The 23,108-nt window shown below is 36.5% G+C and overlaps 1 protein-coding gene across 4 annotated transcripts; it reads left to right on the forward strand.

Annotated features, from left to right (window-relative positions):
* Positions 1 to 21: 21 nt before the first annotated feature.
* LOC136251066 (gamma-aminobutyric acid type B receptor subunit 2-like) lies at positions 22 to 21,792 on the forward strand. 4 transcript variants are annotated; one of them, XM_066043446.1, is made up of 15 exons: positions 241 to 373; positions 1,074 to 1,208; positions 10,970 to 11,140; positions 12,377 to 12,493; positions 12,608 to 12,673; positions 12,755 to 12,961; positions 14,320 to 14,553; positions 17,877 to 17,943; positions 17,989 to 18,081; positions 18,631 to 18,763; positions 18,815 to 19,058; positions 19,114 to 19,245; positions 19,296 to 19,613; positions 19,664 to 19,828; positions 21,556 to 21,792. In XM_066043446.1, the coding sequence occupies exons 2-15, from the start codon at positions 1,134 to 1,136 to the stop codon at positions 21,652 to 21,654; spliced, it is 2,121 nt and encodes a 706-aa protein (XP_065899518.1). In that variant the 5' UTR covers positions 241 to 373; positions 1,074 to 1,133; the 3' UTR covers positions 21,655 to 21,792. The 4 variants fall into 4 exon arrangements, with proteins under 4 accessions (XP_065899519.1, XP_065899520.1, XP_065899518.1 ...); XM_066043445.1 differs by lacking the exon at positions 241 to 373 and adding an exon at positions 584 to 955; XM_066043447.1 differs by lacking the exons at positions 241 to 373; positions 1,074 to 1,208 and adding an exon at positions 22 to 85.
* Positions 21,793 to 23,108: the final 1,316 nt, after the last annotated feature.

Below are 23,108 nucleotides of genomic sequence, written 5' to 3' on the forward strand. Positions count from 1 at the left end.
TTTGATCACGTGATGCCACTTGTAACGGCTGTTTTGTTATTGCTGAAGACAAGGACTAGAGTTTGTGAACTTGTGTTGATTTTGCGTGAGTTCTGAGGTGTTGTGAGTGAGAGAGTGAGGTTTTGCTTTAATGAGTGAGACTCACGCAGAATGCGTGAGAGTTGAGAGGTCTGCCTTCAGCACTTGTGCTGTACAGCATTAATAAAATTTAAAAAAAAAATAAACTGTCTTTATTACTTGTGACACCTTCTTACAAGTGTCCTTCTATCCTTTCATGCCTTCACCTTGGCCTTCACTCGGAAGTTTTCAGCCATCGAGTCACGCCAGTGTTGTGAGATGACAGGCGGACGGCAGGGAAGAAACGTCCATTCAGGTAAGTCTCGTACATTGTTCACAACGTCTTTGAAGACGACTAACACACTTAATACACAGGGGCTAATAGTTTCAGTGTGACCTTTTCCATAGATTATAGAGGGGAAGAATCTATGCCTTTTCCTTCTCCGCAAATAATGTTGCTTTCCGTAAAACAAAGAAAAACGGTAAGTTCACAAAACATGAAAAATTTTCGAAGTCAGAAGTGCGTCCAAAAAAAAAATTCGCATAGTGGTAACCTTATTCTTTATACTTTATAATGATGACGTATGCCCATACTCTACCATAGTATGTAGTATAAGTTATGACTCTACATCCTGACGCCTACACTCTACATCCTGACGAGGCCATGGCTTATGAAAAGTTAATGGTGTTTACGGCAAGAGCAATTTTATTCGTCGTTTTGGTGGAAGTAGCCTATGGAAAAGAAACACTTCGTCTTGGAGCGCTAGTATCTAGCAGGCAGGCAGGAACCAGATTTGATCATACAGGATTTCTGCTTCCCCTAGAATTAGCATTAGAAACGATTAACAATGATTCGACGCTTCAGTACACGTTCGAAGTCACAATCAACAATTCAATGGTAATAACCTTAGTGCAATGTTGTCACTATTAATAGTCTCGCCCCGGCCGCAAGACCTCTTGTGGTCTGGCGCGAGACTAAAACTGTGTGAATTGTCAATTGCTTAATACGTTTGTAGTGTGAAGCAACACCTACCTTACGAAGTTTCATAGACCAAATACTTAATCAGAACCTGATCATGTTGATTGGTGCGGATTGCTCTGTTGCTACTGAACCTGTTGCAGAGCTTGCACCCAACTGGAACCTCGTGCAGGTCAGTGATGTGCAGTTGTTATAGCTATATCTGTGACATGCTGTATGTAATAGCCATGTTCGAGGTTTAGTTTGTAGTATTGATAGGTGTGCGATATCTACTAGCTATGTCAGTTATAAACACTGTCTCAGAAACTCAGTGTTGACAAAATAATTCCCTAGATTTATGTTGCGAATTATGGGAAGATGAACAAAGAAAACAGTGTCAAGACAGTAAAATCAGAATGGTATAACAAGCTATCCCACATTGGAGAGTATATTACATTTGGTTTGTTTGTAGTTAGGTGGTTTCTTTCTTTCTTCAAGTTGTACTTTTGGCGAGATGTGCACAGTTAAATGGTGTTGTAAAATTGCAACAGATATCTTGGTAGATGTTCTTTCTTTTCATCGCTGTGATTTCTTTTTGCCAACAGTTGGCCTGAGTTATGGACGAAAATGTACGTCCATAAACTCTATTTCCTCTTCTGTACTTACAATCCAAACACCACATGCACAATTCAATAGCTCTTTAGTTGGCAAACAATAGCCCCCAAGCACCATTCTGTACTGTTGAACTGTTATTCAGCTGCAGTAGGCCTAAAGGTAGCTACCTAATAGCTACCTAATAGCTACTAATACTAATAGTAGCTATTAGTATACCTAATAGTAGCTACTAATACTAATAGCTATTGTATCACATACAAGCAGCAATTCTATGTGAATATTTGCATCATGAAAACAGTAGTACTCACCAGTAACTCTTGGAGAAGTGAAGTGGTCTTGGCTGCTCTTCCAAAGTTTGAATTCTTAACTGGTATAAAGAAATCTATTGAAATTCATTAAATCTCAAATATGGTATGGATTCACATTTGATGTAGGAATACTTGATATTTGTAGATCCTAAAATCCTTCTACAAAACAACTACGTATATACACCAAAATACTGAAGTCATATAGCTACATATGCTTTACATACCATGTGCACATTTAAAGTGATTCTGTTTGCAAATGTGATCACATGTTGATTGCTCAGCGTGCTTTCGGTTTCATGTGCATGTACACCATGCATTATTGTAGATTGTTTTCGTGCATGCACACCAGCTATATAGCTACATATACTTTGATATGATTTCATGCTGTTGCTAAACCACATATGCATTTGAAGCAATTCAGTTTGCAAATGTGATCACGTACTTGTCTCATGATCATGTTAATTGCTCAGTGTGGTACATGCATGCACTTTTATACATGCCGTTTTATGAATAGCAGGAGAGTAGCTTTACTTCACAAGTGTGTCTATTTACAACCACCATTGCTCACAATTATGTTGCTATAAGCCTAGCATAGTCAAAGACTGAGCATATAAATACTCAGTATTTGTGGTTACCTTCATTGAGTATGAGCCCGAGGCTGAGTTTATCCATTACACAAACAGTGATCACTGGCACATCATTGGTATGGTCATTCATTACACGGACAAAAATCAGCATAGTATACTGACACTCCATGTAAGGCTGGTACACTCGTGTATTACACAATCAATAATGGTTTACTGATACTCTGTATAAAGCAGGTCGTATAACATTCATCACAAAAAGTGTAGACAAACTTAGCAGCTGACAAGGACATCTTTGGTGATTGAAACTTGTAATTACATAGGGCAGTGTACAAAGAGTTTGCACTTTAATACCTAACCAAAAGAACTCCACACACGATGTTAAAAACAATAGTTAGACAAGTAATGGAGTTTTTCTAGGCAGTGGGTTGAAAGTTATTCGTGAACAAAATATTTACTCAATATAATTGTTGGTCACAATCAAAATGACATTGTTCAGCTAAATATTTTAAACGAGTTAAATAAGATTGTGAAAACGATAATATGGTGCCTCCAAATCCCAGAGGTTCATTGGAGTACTGCTTTCAGCTGTGCTAGTGAATATTATGTGAGGGATACTGTATTGGAAAAGCCGAAAAGCCGGGCTCAGAAAAGGGAAGAACTATTCTGGGCATGTGGCCAACTACTACCACATAGTCTTTTACTATTGCCACAGCCAAGTTATCAACACAACAAATGGTACATCTTGCTTCATAGTACTGGCTACTGAAGAATACAAACACACAACTCTCATGATCATTTACACAGGCACCATTTTTGCTTCACTTTTACTGCAACTGCCTGAACTTAATTTCGCTGCTTTTTAGAGATCCAGGTTCGTGGAATGATACTGACACTTAACACAATTGCATAACTCTAACTGTGTTGCTATGACTGTGAGGTCCACCACTTTCCAAAAGTTCTTGTGATTTTAGTGATTTCAGTACTGTTTAAATGCATGGGACTTGAGCCTTATTCCTAACTAGACCTCCAACTTTGAAAATAAGAACAAGTCATAGGATTTACTGGCTACCTAACCAAAGTGATTTCTGGTTCACCTATTTAGTGTACAAGAAGTGCTTGACTCTCAGTTATGACTAGCATTGTCAAAAAATGGTAAGCAAACTGGAAAATGAATCATTGCATACAAAAAACAAGGCACTGAATAATTACATGCAAGTTAAGCACAAATAATTAATTAATTAATTGTATATGCATAGATAACTCACAACTCTCAGATTAGCTACATTATGGTATAGTGGAACTCTGACAAAAGTATCTAATCACCGTCTTGACAAAGCTTGAATCTTTATACCCATCAGTTGCATAGCTCAGCATACAAATTGTAAGTTCACATGCACCCAACTAGCATCCAGCATGTAAAATATTTGCCTCTTGATGCTTTTAGCATCTGTCTAGTAGCTACAGATTAGTTCTGGCTGATATTGAGTGCGTTGTCAAAACAACGTAGCACATTCCAGTTGTGTGAATAGCATGCACATACGTATGTCACGTGCAGTTGGTAGGATTCACACAAGCACTTTTGAGTGTATGGCAGTTCCATCAAAATTGTGTTCTGTCTCTGGACATACTATGGTTTCAAAGGCTCTCAAATTATAGAATGATTTAATAATCTTGTAGCATACAAAAGAACAGCTTTTAATACCAACACAAAAACAGTTATGTTTTCACCTTTCTTCTTTTTGGCTAGCTAGCCGTCATCAAGTTCTCAGCAAACCTTCTTATATATAGAATCTCAACAGCATTCTTTGCAGATTATATTTTAGGCAGCATGATCTAGTGTTGTAGGACTGTCCTATTTATATCATTACAATAGGCAACTTTACAATTAAGGTGAAACAGATAAGTCACTGTTTATTATTTCTAGAATTGCTGTTATTATTTTCCAGAGTCACTGTTTATTATTGCTAAAACATTTTCTCCATATGTTGTGTGGACTAGCTACAAATGCACTGTTACAGTAGTTAGCATAGTGAAATAATTTATGTAAAGATAATTGTAAGTCAGTAGCAATGAATGAATGTGTATGAAAAGGTGAAGTAAAGTCTGGTACCGCTCAAATGTAGCATCGTCTCGTGAGAGTGTGAATGATTAAAAAAACTCACTAATTAAAGGGCTTGGCACCCAATTCACTTGCGAGTATTCATCCCGTTTCATTTGGGATGAATACTTGTGAGCGAAACAGCCGCAAGTTTTTTAATCACTCACACTCGTGCAAGACAATGTTACATCATGAGTGGTACCATAGCTATATATTGTCTGCATTAGTAGCTGTATGCCATTATGAGGTTTTGGGATTATCAAGTTATAAAATGTATCATTGCAGAGGCATAGGAAGGATTTTTTGAAGGGGGGTTCCAACATCAGTATTGAGTTACCAGAAGCAGGGGTCTGGGGAAGCAGCCTCCAGCCGCTGAGAGACTTCAACATTTTAATGAATCAAAACTCAATAAATTGCTATATATTTCTATGCAAAAAAGTACATTAATTAATATGCATAATTATACGTGCCCCTGGGATGAAGCTAGTACTAGATAAAGCTAGTGGAAACAGACAGCATAACACAGAGAGACACAATATCTGTAAGTGATATATAGTCAGTGTTGGGAGTAACACGTTACTTATGTAACGTGTTACGTAATATTATTACTTTTGTGGTAACAAAGTAATATAATGAAATACACTATAAAAACAGGTAATATAACACAAGCTACTTTACTTACAAATGTAACGCGTTACCTAAGTAATATAGTTACTGTAACGAGTCTAATATTACATAATATTATCACTACAAGTAACGAAGTTACTAATCTCGTTAGTTGTCCTCTGAGTAACGGCTAGCCACAACGAAGTAACGAGGCCTACTGAATGAAGCTTATTCACCAGCTTCTTACTTATAACCAAAATTTGCATATTGTCCAACAACGCAATCATCATGTCACATGATAAGGTGGTAGTTTCATACGTGACAGCTTAAGGCTGTGGACACAAAGTAATATAATATGTAATATTATTACAGTTACTTTATTTTATGGGTAATATGTAACTGTAATTAAATAGTTCAGTTGAAAGTAATATGTAACTAGTTAGTTTTACAAGTAACTTGCCCAACACTGTATATAGTTGTCCCACTAGTATAGGAACCATGAATCCACTGATACAAATGAAATGACTTACAATCAAAACATTATATCTACTATATATGCATTGCATGGATTCATTTTACATTCCCAAGTGATAAATTACTGGAGTTCTATATCTTTATACAGTGCACACCAAAGCTATAGCAGTATAAGGTCATGCTCAGTTTTGCTTTTAATGTTAGAATGTCTGGAAAACTCACTAATAAAGTTCCTTAACATATGGATATTTACAGGCATGTTCTATTAGAGTATATACCTGACTGCTCTATTAGAGTATAGCGATCTTTTTAAAGAGGGCTCATGTTACCTCTGTAAATCCTTCCTTGAGAGATCAATGAAAGTTTTATTAATTGCTCTGCCATAAACTATTAGCTACTCACTCATTTTGTTCTGCCACACTGACTGTTAGGGTCGTGCTGTAAACTCAGAGGTCTAAATTTTATAGGGGCATGAGGGGGATTCCTGAACCCCTGGGAACCACCTTCCCTACGTCCCTGCATTGTGCGATTCTAAGAATTATATCAGATTGAGTAGATTACAGATATGCAAGCACGCATGGTCAAGACACACAATAGTGTGTCATGCGGCCAAGTACAGCTAGTGCGGTCGCGCGACAGACAAGTGTGTATTTTACAGGATCGTAAGAAAACACCATTTTCACGCATCCGTAGGTCGATAAAGGCAGGACAGAAATTAGCCATTTTTGCTCTGGAACTCCCTCAGGATAGGGCACCTCCCATTCTAAATTTGAGGTGAATCCGCCCATCCGTCACTGAGATACGTGCCTTCGAAGTTTGTCTTATTTTCTCCGTATTTTTCTTCTTAATCTTTTTCTTCTTTGTCTCGCACACTTTAGAAAAATTGTAATAACTCGTGCGTGCTTTGGTTGATTTACTTAAAATGAAGGGCAGTAGGAACGTAATACTGCGTCCAATTTGGTAAAGATCAGACAAAGAACAAGGAAGTTATGTGCGATTTTTCAAAAATCAAAAGGCGATTTGCTCTAGGGTGACCCGCTTGACAGAATTACTTAAAAATCGGTCTGTATATGGAGTAACTATCATAGTGCAAACCTTTTGTGGTTTGAAAGAAATCGCAGTAACAGTCATGGAGTTATAACAAAAATGCCAACTATGTGTAAAAAGCGCACGATCGAGTTTTGTTACTGAATTAAAAAATATTAATTGTCACGCCTACCAGGCAAACTAGTTTATGGAATCAGCCAAAAATAGGTACAGAGGTAGATTAATTGTTTTAGAACAAGCTTTCAGTGGTTTATAAAAACCATTGAGTTACACTACGTAGGTGTAACAAGTGCGCGATTGAGATACTCTAATAGTGCAGTCACCCTAATAGAACATTCAGCTATATAATAAATCTTTCTATTAGAACATTCAGCTATTCATGTAGAGAGTTCAGCTAGCAACAAGTTACCCAAAAGAGAGTTCAACTACAAAAATGTCACCTGGCCTATAGAGAATTCAACTACAGTACAAACAAGTCATGAAGAGAGTTCAACTACAATCACGTCACCCTGTAGAGAGTTCAACTATAAACAAATCACCCTGTAGAGAGTTCAGTTACAAATAAGTCACCCTGTAGAGAGTTCAACTACAAACAAGTCACCCTATAGAGAGTTCACTGAGCTACAAACAAATCACCCTGTAGAGAGTTCAGCAACAAACAAGTCACCCTGTAGACTTCAGCTACAAACAAGTTACCTTGTAGAGATTTCTGCTACAAAGTGGCCTACCTGTAGGAGAGAGGACATGTGATAATTTTCATACAGTATTAATTTTTGTATTTTAAAAGCATCATTTAAAAAAAGTATCCATAGAATCCAGGTCTTGATGTCTTCTCCTTTCTGCAGAAAAAGACAAGTAAAGAACTACAAAGCTGGCCACAGGCTGGTTTTGGAATACAAATACAAAAAGAAGTGATATCTCAGCCAAGCTGTGAGAAAAGGGTGCAGCCTCCAACAAAGCCAGGGGGAAAAAAGATGTGTAATCCGAGGTGATGGCCAAGAAATGGTTGTGATGGTAGGTTAATGCAAAAATTTTAATAATGATAATTCAGGTGAATTTGGTGCCAAATCCTAGGAGAAGGTAACACAAATTCACCTGAATTGTCGTTATTAAAATTTTTGCCATTAACTTACCATCACAGCCATTTCTTGGCCACCACCTTTGATTTCACATCTTTTTTCACCCTGGCTTTTTTGGAGGCCGCACCCTTTTTTCACAGCTTGGCTATTTTTGTATAGATATTGTATTACAGGTCTAGTACTACAGGTATTTTCTTTCAAATATTTGTGACCACATTGAGATAGATATATATATATATGCAGTGTACCATAGCTTGGTAAACCCAGCAATACAGGTTTGACTTTTTTTATCATAAATGCAGTAGGAACAGATCCTTTGGAGGGAGGGTGTTACAAGGCTTCCATGAAATCCCCCTTTGGTAGAGGAGCCATGTCCACTTTTTTACTGAATTTGGTAAAGTGTATCACTAATATAGATTACTAATTGCATAACTGGTATTCAAACCACTCAAATTACCTGCATTTGTTACAAAAACACCCCAAGACTGGTTCAGTTCTCTAATTGGTTCTCAAACACCTTCAAGCATACTAAGCACCTCTAAAAGTAATTATTGATCTTCAGAAAATTGAGAGGAATAGTCACAGAAAACGTCTGCAGCTGTCCAAGAATATCCATGTCTTAAGCCTTGTGTGTTCTAGATGGCCAGTAGCTCTATAAAATGCTAAAACAATCCCAGTGGCTATTTAACACATACTGTTAGCAACATTAGCAATAAAAAACATAATATTATAGTCTGTGTGCAATCACAGTTTTGAATCAAAAAGCCCCAAGATAATATACATAAACACTGGTTCTATAAAAGGAAAATATATAATAAGTACTTAAATTATCAATCTGTTGGTGTAGTGTTTTAGCCTTTTAAATTTTTCAGAAGGGAATAGTTTAGCAAGTTGCTTTTATTTAACTTGCCATAATGGTTGTTTTTCTTACATTGATATTTATTAATACTAGTCTAATTGGCTAGGAAAGAAAAGTGCTATAGGATGTACTGTAGTTGCCTAACAAAGTAGATCATAATTCACTGGTAGGTGGAAGTTATACTCACCACAGTAATGTACCGTATTGCCTCAAATTATGGCTGGTCCTGTATAACCATCTGGTCTCATTTAGTCGCTGGGGTTGATAACAATGTGACCACCATGAATGCCAGTTTGTAGTATTCATAGCTTTAATAGACATCATGTAATACCAACTGAAACCTTTGTTGTGTCAACAGAAACCTTTTATAGCAATTAACCTCAGATTTAGTGCTACTTTTGGATGAGCAATAGGTGCTTTAAACAAATAAACGCCTGGGTCATAATTCGAGGCAATACAGTATATCTCTTACTTGAAGAGTACTAAGTATTGAGCAAGACACACAGTTGTGTGTCATGCCACCAAGAAATGCAGTGTGCCACACTGTATGTAAACTGACAAGAAGAAAGAAGTGTGTTTTCATGCATGCATAGCTCCATGGTCGTTGCATTATAGCTTTTTGTACCCCACATATAGATTAAGCAAATATGAAGCCTCAAAGCTAGACTCAACTTCTATGGGTTTTGTTCCCTTTTTTGCAAGGACCTGTGTTTTTCCCCTTTGTTTTTGCAAATTAAATTAACCCACAATGTCATGGCAATTGAGTTATGCATTCACATTTATACTGGGTTTGGTAAAGTGTGAGAAAGGTGAAGATAAATATCACATACCAACTCTGATGATTCACATTAGGGGTGGGCGGTATCTCGGTTATATCGTAAAACCGCGATATTCTGATGTAACGGTACCAGTATCATCAAAAATTCTTAGAAACGATATTATTGTGACCTCATGATTACTGCAGTGTTCTCCAATAATAGCTAACTACTGTAAAAATGGTGCTGCTGTTTTATCTCCAGGAAAGGGAAGGATCAGGATTATAGATCAAGATACTCTAATAGAGCAGTCACCTATATACTCTAATAGAGCAGTCAAGTAACTCTAATAGAGCAGTCAAGTAATTTTAATAGAGCATTCATGCGAATATGAAAGTAGCTACTAAAGGGACTTTATTATTTAGATTTTTATCGAGGAAAGAATATTTCTGTACATTGTAGCATTGTAATGAAATGTGCATGGGTAATGCAAAACTGAGATGAACTTTTATTGCTATAGTTAGTAGTGTTTTGGTTGTGCATGGGAATCTGTAGAACTCCTGAATTCATGTCATGCACTTGGGTGTACAAGACACATCCTCACTATGCTTAATTATATGTCTACCTGATGTCTATATCTCCATGCACAGTTCAATGAATGGTACATGTCATGTAGAGGCATGTACATGTAATTTTGCACATCCATTCATGTTGCTGCAGATTATATCACTTGTGTAGGCAGGTGTAGTTTCATAGTAGAGCATCTGTCAAAATATGAAAAAATATCGTGATAATTAGTAATATCGTGATATTTTTCCCACGTGATAGTAAGATTTCAATACCGCCCAGCCTTAATTCACATACCAAGTGAATCTGATAAACATTCACAGTGTCATGAACAATTATTTACAAAAAATAGGCCAAGTTTTGTCACACCTGCAGAGTAAACTGCTTATGGGGATAAATTGAAAATCGGTCATTCAAACCTTTTGTGATTTAAAAAAATCACAACAGCTGCAGAGTTGCAAAGAGAAAACCAAAAAAAATTGTGGAAATCAGACACTCTAATAGAACAGTCTCACAATGGTGAAAAGATGTACAAAAAACATTGAAAAATAGTCAAAAACAAAGTCGTCTAGGTTTCAATTCAGGGTTATTCATACAGCCATTAATAAAATTGATAGCATAATTTTTGCCTTTTTCTTTGCCTCCATCTTTGAATTCACAACTTTTTTCACCCAGGCTTTTGAAGGCTGCATCCATTTTTACAACAAATTTTCATTTATAATATAAATTAAATGACTCAAGTAATTGACAACAGCGGTTCAGTGGTGAAGGGTTTGGGAGTTAGGTGTGCCTTGTTAAAAGTGATCAGCATTGAAACATTGCAGCTATGCATTTTTTGGATGCTATCTTTGACAATTTTTTTCACCCAGGTTTTGAATGTTGCATGCACCTTTTTATAGGTCAGCTGTTTTTGCACGATTGTTGGTGTGATTGTAACTTCAGATTGGCATCTTTTGTAGATATCACCAGGATCTACCTCACCTCGTCTTTCTAATGAGAAGTTATTTCCTCTATTCCTAAGAACAGTGTCAAGTGATGCAGAAATTGCTGTAGGAATAACAGCAGCCATGAAGAGATTTGGTTGGTCCAGAGTTGCTTTAATAACACAATCAGAGAATATCTTTACTTTTGTAAGTCTTGTACAAGTTAGCCAGTGATGCATAAAATATATTGAGTATTATTGATCGTGAGGAGTGATGCACAAATCATAATTAATACTGTTATTCTAAAATTCATCATAGTAAGTTACACACACTGGCATTGGCGTAGCAACCCGGGCATAGGCGGATCTAGGAGGCATTGTCGGGGGGGGGCAAGAAGTTTTAGTGTACAACAGTGTTTATTCCACTAAGAGGAATTCTAGTACACAAGTTATATTCAGTTGCATAACTTTATTCAGTATAGCTGGATGAATAATAGACAGACATACAGTTTTACGACTGTAGTTAAAGAAAAATTTTTAAAATTAGACCTAGGTTTGAATTTGGGAGCATTTTTGATAACATTAAGTGTATGCTTGCAATGCATATAAAGATTAGTTAGCCTATCTGAGATAAAACCTGCTTGATGGTAAAGTGTACTAAATCAAAAATAAGGTGTAGCTAGTATTGTTATGACATTAGAATTGTGACTGTTCTATTAGAGTAATGACTGCTCTATTAGAGTATCTCAATCTTAGCACAAAAATTCAAACTTATTTGCCTCACTTTCTTTACAATGTATAGTATAACTGTAAAATATATTTATAACTGTTGTCTTCTATTTGCCCGTTGGCTTTCTATACTTCTGAATACAGTGTAAATGCATGATTCCAGTTTCTGGTATCAATATAGTACTGTGAGTACAAGGGGGGCAAGGAAAAGGCCAGGGGGGCACAGCACTCCTTGGCCCCCCTCAGATCCGCCTATGAACCCAGGGGGGCTGGAGCCCCCTTGCGATTTTCTGATTGTAAATTCAAAAAAAGATCGAGATACTGTAATAGAGCAGTCAGTTACTCTAATAAAGCAGTCACAGTATTCAGAGAAGCAGTGTAGCAAACTATGAAGTTGTGAATAAGGATTTTAATGTGCTTTATCAGTGATAGAATCTATATTATTTAGTGGAAAACAGCCATTCTTAGCAGCTATTGACCCTTTTTTTTCCTCTTTGACACCAAAGTAGAGCCCCCTATCTAAAAATATCTTGCTACGCCTATGACTGGCTTTCCTTGGTCACATGCACAACAACATGTACACTCTCCATTTTTAGAAATGCCAGGGATATATGTACCACAAATTGCAATAGCTAGTACTATAAGATTACAGTTCTGTTTTAGAATACATGTAGATTAGCTTTGAGAATAAATTGTATTACTGATATTGCTCTAGTTTTCTACAGGGTTTAAAAGTCATCTTAACCAAGCAAACTTGCAGCTAACAGAAGAGCTTATCTTTAACACGGATGAGGCAGAAAATAATGTAGAGTTGCTTGTAAATGCACTGAAGGTGAGCACTGAATCTTGTATTATTGAAGTGTGCATACATACTCGTGCATAATGTTTTGATAGCTACTGTCATTTGTACAATTACAGTATACATATCACTTATGCATTTTTATAGAATTCTCCAGCACGGATCATATTTTTAAACATGTATCAAGAAAATGCAATTAGACTGATGTGTGAGGTACACATGCACTTTGATGTGCATGTACATTATTGTAATGTAGTATTGTCGATGCGTGTTAGTTGTACTATTCATATATAGGCACTCGAAAATAATATGGCTCATCCAGAATATGCATGGATGTTTTTCAACTGGTACAATGACAACTGGTGGACTGATGTTAGTTGCACAAAGAATGATCCTGTAACTGAAACTGCTATAGAAAATATCTTGCTGACTTCACTGATCTTTGATCACTATCCCAGACTTGATGAAGAGTATAAGGATGAGCTGAATGTAGGAAATATAGTAAGTTATGTTACTACTTCTATTTAGTATTCATTGTACAGATTTAATCTCTAGTAGGCACCAGCCTATTATGCTGGCATAATTTTGAGCATAATAGGTGCCTGAAAGCATCAAGCATAATAGACAGAATAATTGTCATACTGTAAGCAAAAATGCATGCCACAGAAAAAGGTTGGCTTACAATAATAGAGCTGTCGATGCCACTTATATGGCATTAAGTAGTTATCTGACACAATTGTTATTATAGTTAACAATGCAGCCAAATTCTTAATGCACAACAAGTACTTTTTACATTTAACCAGTTGTCCATAAGCCAAAGTTTATCATTATCCATATATGTGACCGGATTTGTGAAAAGGGGTCTCCACACAAGTCCAATTCTATGAACGTGAAATACCATAACTTAGTGGTCAAGAAAGATACATACATGAAATTTTCTCCTGCCATTTACCTATGTTGGCGCTTACTACTGGCCAAATTATACATCAATAACGTTTTTCAATCTCAAGTTATGAATTGCCAAAGTTCGTAAATTGGATGTGTGTGGAAGACCCCTTTTGCAATTCTGGTCACATATAGAAAGTAACAAAAAATTGGAACTGTGACAAAATACTGAAACTGTGGCAAACATTTGAGCATAATTATGAGCATAATAGGCAAAACTTTTGAGTACTGCAGCATAGCATAATGGGAAAAATTAAAAGCGTAATAGGCTGGTGCCTAATGTTTAGCAATTGAAAATAGGGTGACCATAGCTACCTACTGTTTTGTAATACCTATTATGCAGGTGTATGGATGATACTATTTTTCTTCAGCTCTTTGTCTTTAACATTATACAAAAATTGTAATAAAATTCAAATGCATATAGCCAGTAAATCAATTTATTGCTAAGAAGTTATATGAGTTTTAAAATGATAATTTTTGTCATAATCATAAATAAGTTTTATGATTTTTAAAGGCAGAGTTTTTGCAGATATCATTTTCTTTGGGGGATCCCTATGTTTGTAATACATCTAGCAATCTTTAAGAATTTAAATAAAACAAAGCCACAGCAAAAACATATAGCTGCTATAATGTTGTTTCCATCATTGAAATACATTTGATGGCATATGTATTAGCTCCATAAGTGACACAATCATTGAAATTTCACTGCATAGTTAAGCTTTGCTCAGTGAAAAACTTTAAGTCTGATTACATCATTAGTGTGGCCCCTCTAGTTGGTCCCAAACAACCAAGGTGCACTGCATAACCCTAACAATGAGGGCCAAAATTATTATTTGGGCTAAATTTTTGGTTCCTATAACGTGGCCGTATTAATGATCTTTTTTTTATTAATGATTTAAACGTCTTTTTTGCAGAGCTGGAACTACTATGCATCATATTATAATGACGTTGCTAATGATTTGGATATTGACATATCATCTCAACTAGAAGACAGTGCATTCATGTTTGATGCTGTATGGGCAGTAGCACTAGCTCTGAACAACACTAATGCAGATTTAGTCAATTTTACTTATGACAGTGAAGACTCTGCTAACATTTCCCAAACCATATATCAGAGTATGCTCAATTTGGAGTTTTTTGGATTAACCGTAAGTAATATTTTATCATACACTGTATAGTACATCACAAGTTTCACTTGTCTGATTGCTTTATTGGAATGTTTATAGGCCTCGAAACAGTTGTATACATATTTGCCAGGTGGTTCATGTAATAGCCACACCTGTATAGTAGCCACGTCACCACCGTGACTTAAACAATATTACAAAGACATATTTGAACAGGCTGTTACAGGTACTGATAGGATATTCTTGTAAACCACAAAAGGTTTGAGCTATGATGGTTAACCTATGCATATACTGATTTCCCCTTGTTTTTGGTTTACCCTGTTGCAGGTGTGATAAAAATTGGCTTTCATAATGCAAATAACCAGTTGTCTATAATTCCATGAGTGTTTGTTAGATACACACCACACTTGAATCACCTCAGTATATATGCCAAATTTTATGGTAATCAAGTTTGTGTTTTATAATGGATTTTGTAAAATGTGCAAAAAGACAAAGAAAATTTAGGCCTTTGCAAAAAATGAAAAAATTAAGCCCACCTTAAAGGGGCTTGTGTTTCACAAATATATAATATTTTAAACTGATATGTGAGGTGTTAAAGGTGGAGGGGAGCTATAATGCAAAATTGTGCTTTCAAGAAGGGACCATGGCTGCTCTTCCCCTCGCTCTCTCTCTCTCTCTCTCTCACTCATCTTCTCTCTCTCTCTCTCTCTCTCTCTCTCTCTCTCTCTCTCTCTCTCTCTCTCTCTCTCTCTCTCCTCTCTCTCTCTCTCTCTCTCTCTCTCTCTCTCTCTCTCTCTCTCTCTCTCTCTCTCTCTCGTCTCTCTCTCTCTCTCTCTCTCTCTCTCTCTCTCTCTCTCTATCTCTCTCTCTCTCTCTCTCTCATCTCTCTCTCTCTCTCTCTCTCTCTCTCTCTCTCTCTCTTCTCTCTCTCTCTCTCTCTCTCTCTCTCTCTCTCTCTCTCCTCTCTCTCTCTCTCTCTCTCTCTCTCTCTCTCTCTCTCTCTCTCTCTCTCTCTCTCTCAGTCTCATGACTGGGGTTATTGAATCATGCCACCATCACATTATCACAGAACTTCCTCCCTTGGTTAAGCTTGTCCGAGTGTCTTCTTGTATAGTCATCATGTTAATCATTCCAGTTACAACTTCTCAAGAAAGTATGGACATTTCTGTTGTTGAGATTGTTTACTTTTCTGTTGTTCCATCATTGTCTTAGTAGATGATCTCTGATCTTACTAGCAGGAGTATCTGGCTCCTTGGCACCTGTACTCTGACTGTGTCCAATTTTCCTGACCCTTGGTGTTTTAGTAACATTTAGTAGTTCTAGTAGCATTGGCTTCAGCTTCAGATGTATTTGTTGCACAAAAGGAGCAACTTGAGCTTCAACAGATTTCTTATCTTCTTATAAGGTGAACTGGATATTGGCAGGGTGATAGTTAACCATGCTTAACTGATGACATACAGCTTCAGATAAAAGTAATTGGTCAGGTACTTTCTCACTGAAACTGAATGCTATGTCTATCTGTCCATCAAATATAATGGGCTTCTGGTCGTACTGTTGGTGACTCAATTAAAGTTTACAACAAACCTTCTTTGGTAGTTGGCCACAGCATTGAAACAGGGTCGGGTTAACCGGGTCACATTTTGTCGGGGTCATCCGGGTCAGACCCGCTTTAAAAATTATCCGGGTCTGACCCGAATTGAATCATGTGCGAAGCAAATTAATTAGTTGGACGGTACAGAAGTGTATAAACACATTCTGGTACAACCCAACTTCTTTTCGTGAGCCACGCCCACTTATCGGACAACTGCCTGCAGTCATACATGCAGCCACGCCCATTTGTCGGTGATATTAAAGTCTACAGGTATGCACAAAACCATACTCATAACTGCCTGCTGGCTTAAGTGGAGCCACGCCCACTAATTGATTGTTGTACGAGATACAGACAAGGCCAGATTTTTTCGTGAGCCACGCCTACTTTATATCATGACTGTGTCATACCTTTTTAATTATAGTGTGTTAGGTGCGTGCAAAGCCACACCCACTTACAGGAAGCGTATCTTGCTTTCTGCAAACTTACGTGGAATCATGCCCATTGAATAACGCGCTAGTCGACACTAAATCTATGCTCAAAACTTAACTGTTGGTGCACGCCTCACTTTTAATTAACCCGGGTCACATCTGGGTAAAATCTAGTCTGACGCGGCCGCCCCTTCACAAACAGGAAGGGTATGGGGACTCTAGCATTGCGTACTTGTGCGAACTTACCGAAAACTGGTGCATCCAATCAAATCGTTTACCTGCTCATTTAGTGACGTAATATCCGTTTTGGCTAACTGGATATGAATATCGCAATGACTATAATGATAATGCGAGTGATAATGGTGCAACAAAATCACATCTCTCCCACTAATTACATTCCATTCGCACAAGTACACTATGCTAGGGTCTCCAGACCCTTCCTGTTTGCGAAGGGGCGGCCGTGCCAGACTAGGTCAAATCTGGGTCAGTGGGTCATCTGGGTCAGCAGTAGTGACCCGGTTTCAATGCTGGTCCACAGCTCTGTTACACATGATACAAAGTGGAGTATAGACATAGGTGTTTGTTACTTTTTTTAGAAAAAATGAACCCTTTTTCTTTTCCAAAATGCTAAATAATAATGAAAAGCGCGGATGATTTCAGTTACAAATGTAGGGAAGCCATCTAGAGCTGGGTACCATGAATCAACACCATGCACTGTCAGCAAAGATAAAGAGAACACAGGTAAGTCCATGATGCATGCATTGTATGTGCTGCAGCATACCAAAACGCACTTATAGGGTTGAAGCGACGTTGTTGAACAGTGAAAAAATCAAGCCCATAGCCTTATAGCCGTTTTCAAGTAACTCTTGTAAGTATACAGTTACTATATTAGCAATTCTATAAAACACTTTGCATGTTATGGAAAGTATAAAATAAACTTTTCTGTTGGATCCTGCCCATACAAAATTACTTAGTAAAATAATAATCCTAATGATTCCTAAAATTGTGATGTTTAAAAATAATTGTCACCTAGTACAATCCAAGAATAATAAACATTGTATTCAGTTGTCTGAACCCCTTGGGACCGTGGGTGGTCCATGCATAAGTATGAAAATTCCATATCTCTGAAACTGTGTATAAATAACCTTTAATGGCATATTTTAGAATCAGTATTATCAACTACTCTAATAGGACAGTCACTACTATAATAAGCAGTCATTTCTGTGGTTCAGTTAACCGAGAATCCAGATAAGTGGGGCCCATGCAGATATAACTGAGGTTCTACTTTATGTATAAAAAATTCTGCTATGTATATGATATTGCTATAGGGTAATGTTTCATTTAATGACAATGGTGACAGACCTGGAAGAGTGCGTGTGCTCCAGTATAGAGAAGGTCAGGTTTACAATTACTAAGCAAATTAATAAAATTCTATCGCAGTTAATAACATTTTGACTAAAGTTCCAATTGGAAGAGTGGAAAATGGTTTATTAATCATCGATAATAATGAAAATGACAGTGCAATATTTCCAGGTGTGTATACTGTGTAGTCATGTGTTTAACTCTTTACAGATGTACAGAAAAGAGATTCAATAATACGTATTACACTCTATATTGTGTGTAGGGGACACAATTAAACCATGAATTGGGCTGGAAAACGGACTTGCAAATGGAATGGGAAAAATTTTCTGAAAAATTGGCTTTAATAATTTTGAGCATGTTTGTGATTGCATTCATAGGCTAGTTTGTTATGTTTTAGAATGCTATACTGTTAAATCCATCCTTTGCAAATCCGTTTTTTGACCATTCTGTGTTTTAGTCATGTTTCATGTATATGTAGGTCATAATAAGCATATAGATTGCCACTTTACATAAACCATATCTTTATCAATAATTACCTGACTGATTTATGAATACCTATACCACAATTTCTTAGGTTATAAATTCTTATGTTTAAGCTACAATTTTTTTAAAATTCAATAAGTGTTTCCTGCTCATTTACTTAAATAATCCCATGGTACACTTGTTATCTAAAATAATTTTGGTAATTGTCATTTTAGCTTTCTTTATCTTGCCTATTAGGTGGTGCTGCAGAAGACGAGGAGTACAGCCGTATTTATGTGTCATTGTTCGTCATCTACACTGTGTTGTCCATATTTGGAATAATCTTTGCTGTTATTTGTTTGGTTTTCAACCTGTGGTTTAGAAAACAAAAGTATGTTATTAGAATCATGTACTATTAGGTTGAATGTGTGAAATAATTTAGGCTGGTGAAACTAAGTAGTCCATATGTCAATGTGATGATTATAGCTGGAGCAGTTATATTTTACATAACAGTGATTTTGTTTGGAGTGGATGAAAATGTGGCATCATCTTCAACAGTAGATCATCTGTGTCAGACAAGAATTTGGTTGGTAGCAATCGGATTTAGTTTACTGTATGGTACAATATTTGCCAAGACATGGAGGATATACTATATCTTTAATTATTCTACACCACGGTCTAAACTGGTCAGTGCTTGTATGATGACTGGTATGAATAGTATTGTACTTGTTTATATTATAGAGTATGAACGATATTTATTTATTGACCATTGTTGGAGTACTAGTTCTGGTAGATATTGTAATACTGATCCCACCAACAGCAGTGTCTAGTGCCATCTTGAGAAGAGAACAAGAAGAAGTTGAAGGAGAAGATGTTAGTGCTTTAGTAGTAATGTTTATTAAATTGACAGTACTATTTTGTAGGCTGGTGATCTGCCTAAAGTATTTGGAGTTTGTAGATCTGAAAACTCACTGCCTTGGTTAGTAGTCGTGTTTACTTATAAAGGATTGGTGCTGCTAGCTGGACTGTTTCTGGCCTTTGAGACACGTAAAATAAAAATTAAGTCTTTAAATGAGTCTCGGTTTGTGGCAATGTCAGTTTACGGAGTGGTGATTGCTTCGATAACTCTCACTCCAATTGGATTTTTTCTAGAAGAATTTCCAAATGTACAATATGGTATACTAGGAATAATGATGCTTCTTATCACGACTTTAATATTGGGCTTAGTTTTTGTTTCAAAGGTAAGTAGCCAAATGTATATTACATTTATAAATGACTACACATACTGTAGATGTACAGGGTGTATCGTGATCCAGAAGGAGAGCATTGTTTAGATCAACACTCTTACAAGAGTAACTCTGATGGTAACGCTAATCACCAATCTGAAGAAGAATACAAGAAAAGAATACAAAGCTTGAATTTAGAAATTAAAAGGCTTAATGAGCGATTAGAAAAGGTACTGTGTCTACATGAATCCATTTGTTATCCTCTAGTTATAAAACTGATATGTATAAATGTCACTCCCACTAAGCAGCCACATCACATCCAGCTATAAATGCACTCCCATAATGATTATAGGCATTGAAGTAAATATTTTCAGCAGTGATATACAAATGCTAACCAACCTAAGAAGTTATCTGCATGTTTCATAGAACTTTTAAGGCATTAAAATTGCTGTATGTAGCACTTGTTATAGTGTACACAGTGGTGTAGCCAGGAAAAAAAATTTACCAAGGCAAAGTTATACATTGACCTAATTGAGAGGGTCTGTTTCTGACTCAACTGATTCACAAATACTTTCAAACATGGATGATACAGCATTTGGAGGTTGACTAGGAAATTTACATATATATGCTTTGAAATGGCATGTGGAGGCTATTTTTGATTGTAACTGCTAATACATGATATGCATGATCAACAAATTATTCAAGCTATATACAAAATGCTTATCAAGATCATCCTTCTTTTCAGTTAGAGTGATTAACGATTGGAATTCTTTACCCCAATCAGTGATTGACTCCAACTCCCCTAATCAATTTAAGAATTTGCTGGACAGACACTATAGTAATTTGCTGGACATACACTATAGTAATATAATGTATGGAATTATAATGGGTATAGCTACTTAATTGTGTGTAGGCCTCAGTCAAATATGCTCAAAAAATTGCCCAAAATGCTTTTGGGAATTTCCTAAATTTTCACCCATTATGCTTTTTCAGTGTTTCTATTATGCCTGCATTATGCTCCTAAGTTTACAACATTTGGGACAATTATCATGGAACATTTTAATCAGTGTTTCACTATAAATGACTGTTCTATTAGAGAGTATCGATCTAAGGAGCTATGTACAATGCATTTGAGTGCTCTATTGCAGTTTGCAGTTTCCACCGACTGTTCTATTAGGGAGTATCAATACATTTACATTTTCATGGAATTAAACTCCATAGTTTGAAATATTCACTTAATATGCCAGCATTATGCTGGCATAGCACTCCAGCCTATTATGCTTTTTATTATGATTTGATGGAGACCTAATTGTGTGTATGATTTGGATGTGCAGGCTACGCCTCTATCCAAATTTACAATTACAATTAGCTCAATGCAATGCCATGCAGTTGACTCATTGGAACTTTTGAAAAGACAATTAACATAAATGTAAATGATTTAGACCAAGCAGTGTAATGAGAACAGTGACTATAATCTGTATACTGAATGCTCTATTAGAGTATATTACAATGACTGCTCTATTAGAGTATCTTGATCATTTTACAAATTCAAGTAGACATGCAGCATTACTGTACCACACATATGGCTGTAGTACTAAGCAGGGCTAGAACCCATGGTGACATGGTGCTGGACCACTTTACAGCTGTTATTGAGTTACACTTGTCTGAAAGCATCAGGCAGTTATTCAGTCAGTAGAAAATTCCATTGAATAATTTTTTAAATTTTGTAGAAATTTATTGGAACTATTTAGGGCTGTATTGAGGGCACTTTTGGGCTTGGTTATACCTAACCAATGTCAGGATGCTATTGTGAAGCTAGTTTTTGAATGATTTTTTCTGCCAGAAAAGTTCAAATCTCCATGATCCCTAATATACAGATAGTAATTCCAGTTTTCTATATTATGGTGGATATGTCACTCACTGCATTCCTCTAACAGAGATATGTCTACTTTTATAGTCCAACTCTGATTCATTTGCAAGTTCAATACGACTACTTGAGGTATCTGATGTTTCAAAAGGTGATGATAGTGCTGGAATACAAGATACGCAGCTTTGAAAGATATTATTTAGTTTGTTAACTGAAGTACATACTATAAGTTTATGTGCTACATGCATTCACTATATCTTTTTGTATGTAGTTATATTTTGTTTTGTTGTGCAGATGGTATGTTACTAGTAGTAGTAGTAGTAGTAACTGAAACTCAAACTACACAAATATACGTAGCATATGCACCATCTATATCTACCTTTTAAAAATCATGTGGAGAATAATCCCATCCTCAGGGAGTTTCTGGAGGAGACTTCTGGTTTTGTAACTATCGGATATTGGGTTTAGGGGCACAGCTCCTTGACACTGAATAGTTTCAGTACTGCAGACTGAAATCTAATCATACTGTATAGTAGGGATCATGAAGATATTTATATACCTTCCCACCAAAAACAAAGTATTGACAAGAAACTAGCCTTACAATATACCTTTAAGGCACCTTGGAAATATTGGTGAAGTATAACTTACCCCAGAGGTGCCTTCAGTGTGATATGAAACACATTTTAAAATGCAATTTTCTGCTGGCTGAATACGTGATTTGCTCATCAGCTAAGGCTACGGGCTTGACTTACTTTTCAAGTAAGCTGGTTGGTTGTATAGGCCAGGCCAGATTCAATTATTGTTCTCCATGTTCAGAGCAGCATAATGGGTAGAGCATTGCCAAAACCAATACAATACAGCTACATTGCTTAGTAGTGTAGGGACACACATTTTGTCATACAATTATAGCCTCATCTGTCTGGCACCATTCTTACTTTTGATGTGGTGTTATATAAGTTCAACAATGATGAATATAGTGGAACCACTCTATTACAGACACTTTAGGACCAAGAAATTGTGGCCATTTTGGGATCAGAGTAGACTTGCTGAGACCAAATTCTTGTCCTTATTATGGAGGTTTTTTCCCTTAATTTGGATTTCTAAATTATGGTGTTAATTCCTTAATTTCTATTGTGTCTTATACAGGCTAAAGTAGAGAATTAAAATGGTAACCTTGTTTTGTAATGATTCCTACATACTTGATATTTTTCCTTGTAATCATTACTAAACTTATTCAGAATGGGCACAATATTTATCCACACTGGCACAGTAGCTAACTATGTCAAGAAAATGGAATGACATGCTGACCAGGATGGAAAACAAAAAAAAATTCAATGTTTTGGCTCCAGTCTCACAAACATTGGGTAAGGCCATGTTGTTTTACTGAAACCACTTAACAAGGGCCAGCTCCTCTCAAACATGGAATTGTTTAATAGATGGCATAAAGCAACAGTCTGGCTTAGTCTTGTTTGCCTGTTTGCACCCATATAGTGAATGTCACTAAGACCATATATCATGCCGCTGAATTGCTAAACTATCCAGGGCCTTTTGCAAATCCAATCCCAAATTCTATAAAGAGGGCAGATCAACAGGACAGTAGTAGCACAAACCATATCTGAACTCAAAGCAAAATGACAGCTTGT

Source organism: Dysidea avara, chromosome 3 (genome assembly GCF_963678975.1).
Source record: "Dysidea avara chromosome 3, odDysAvar1.4, whole genome shotgun sequence".
In the NCBI taxonomy this organism is placed as follows: Eukaryota; Metazoa; Porifera; class Demospongiae; order Dictyoceratida; family Dysideidae; genus Dysidea; species Dysidea avara.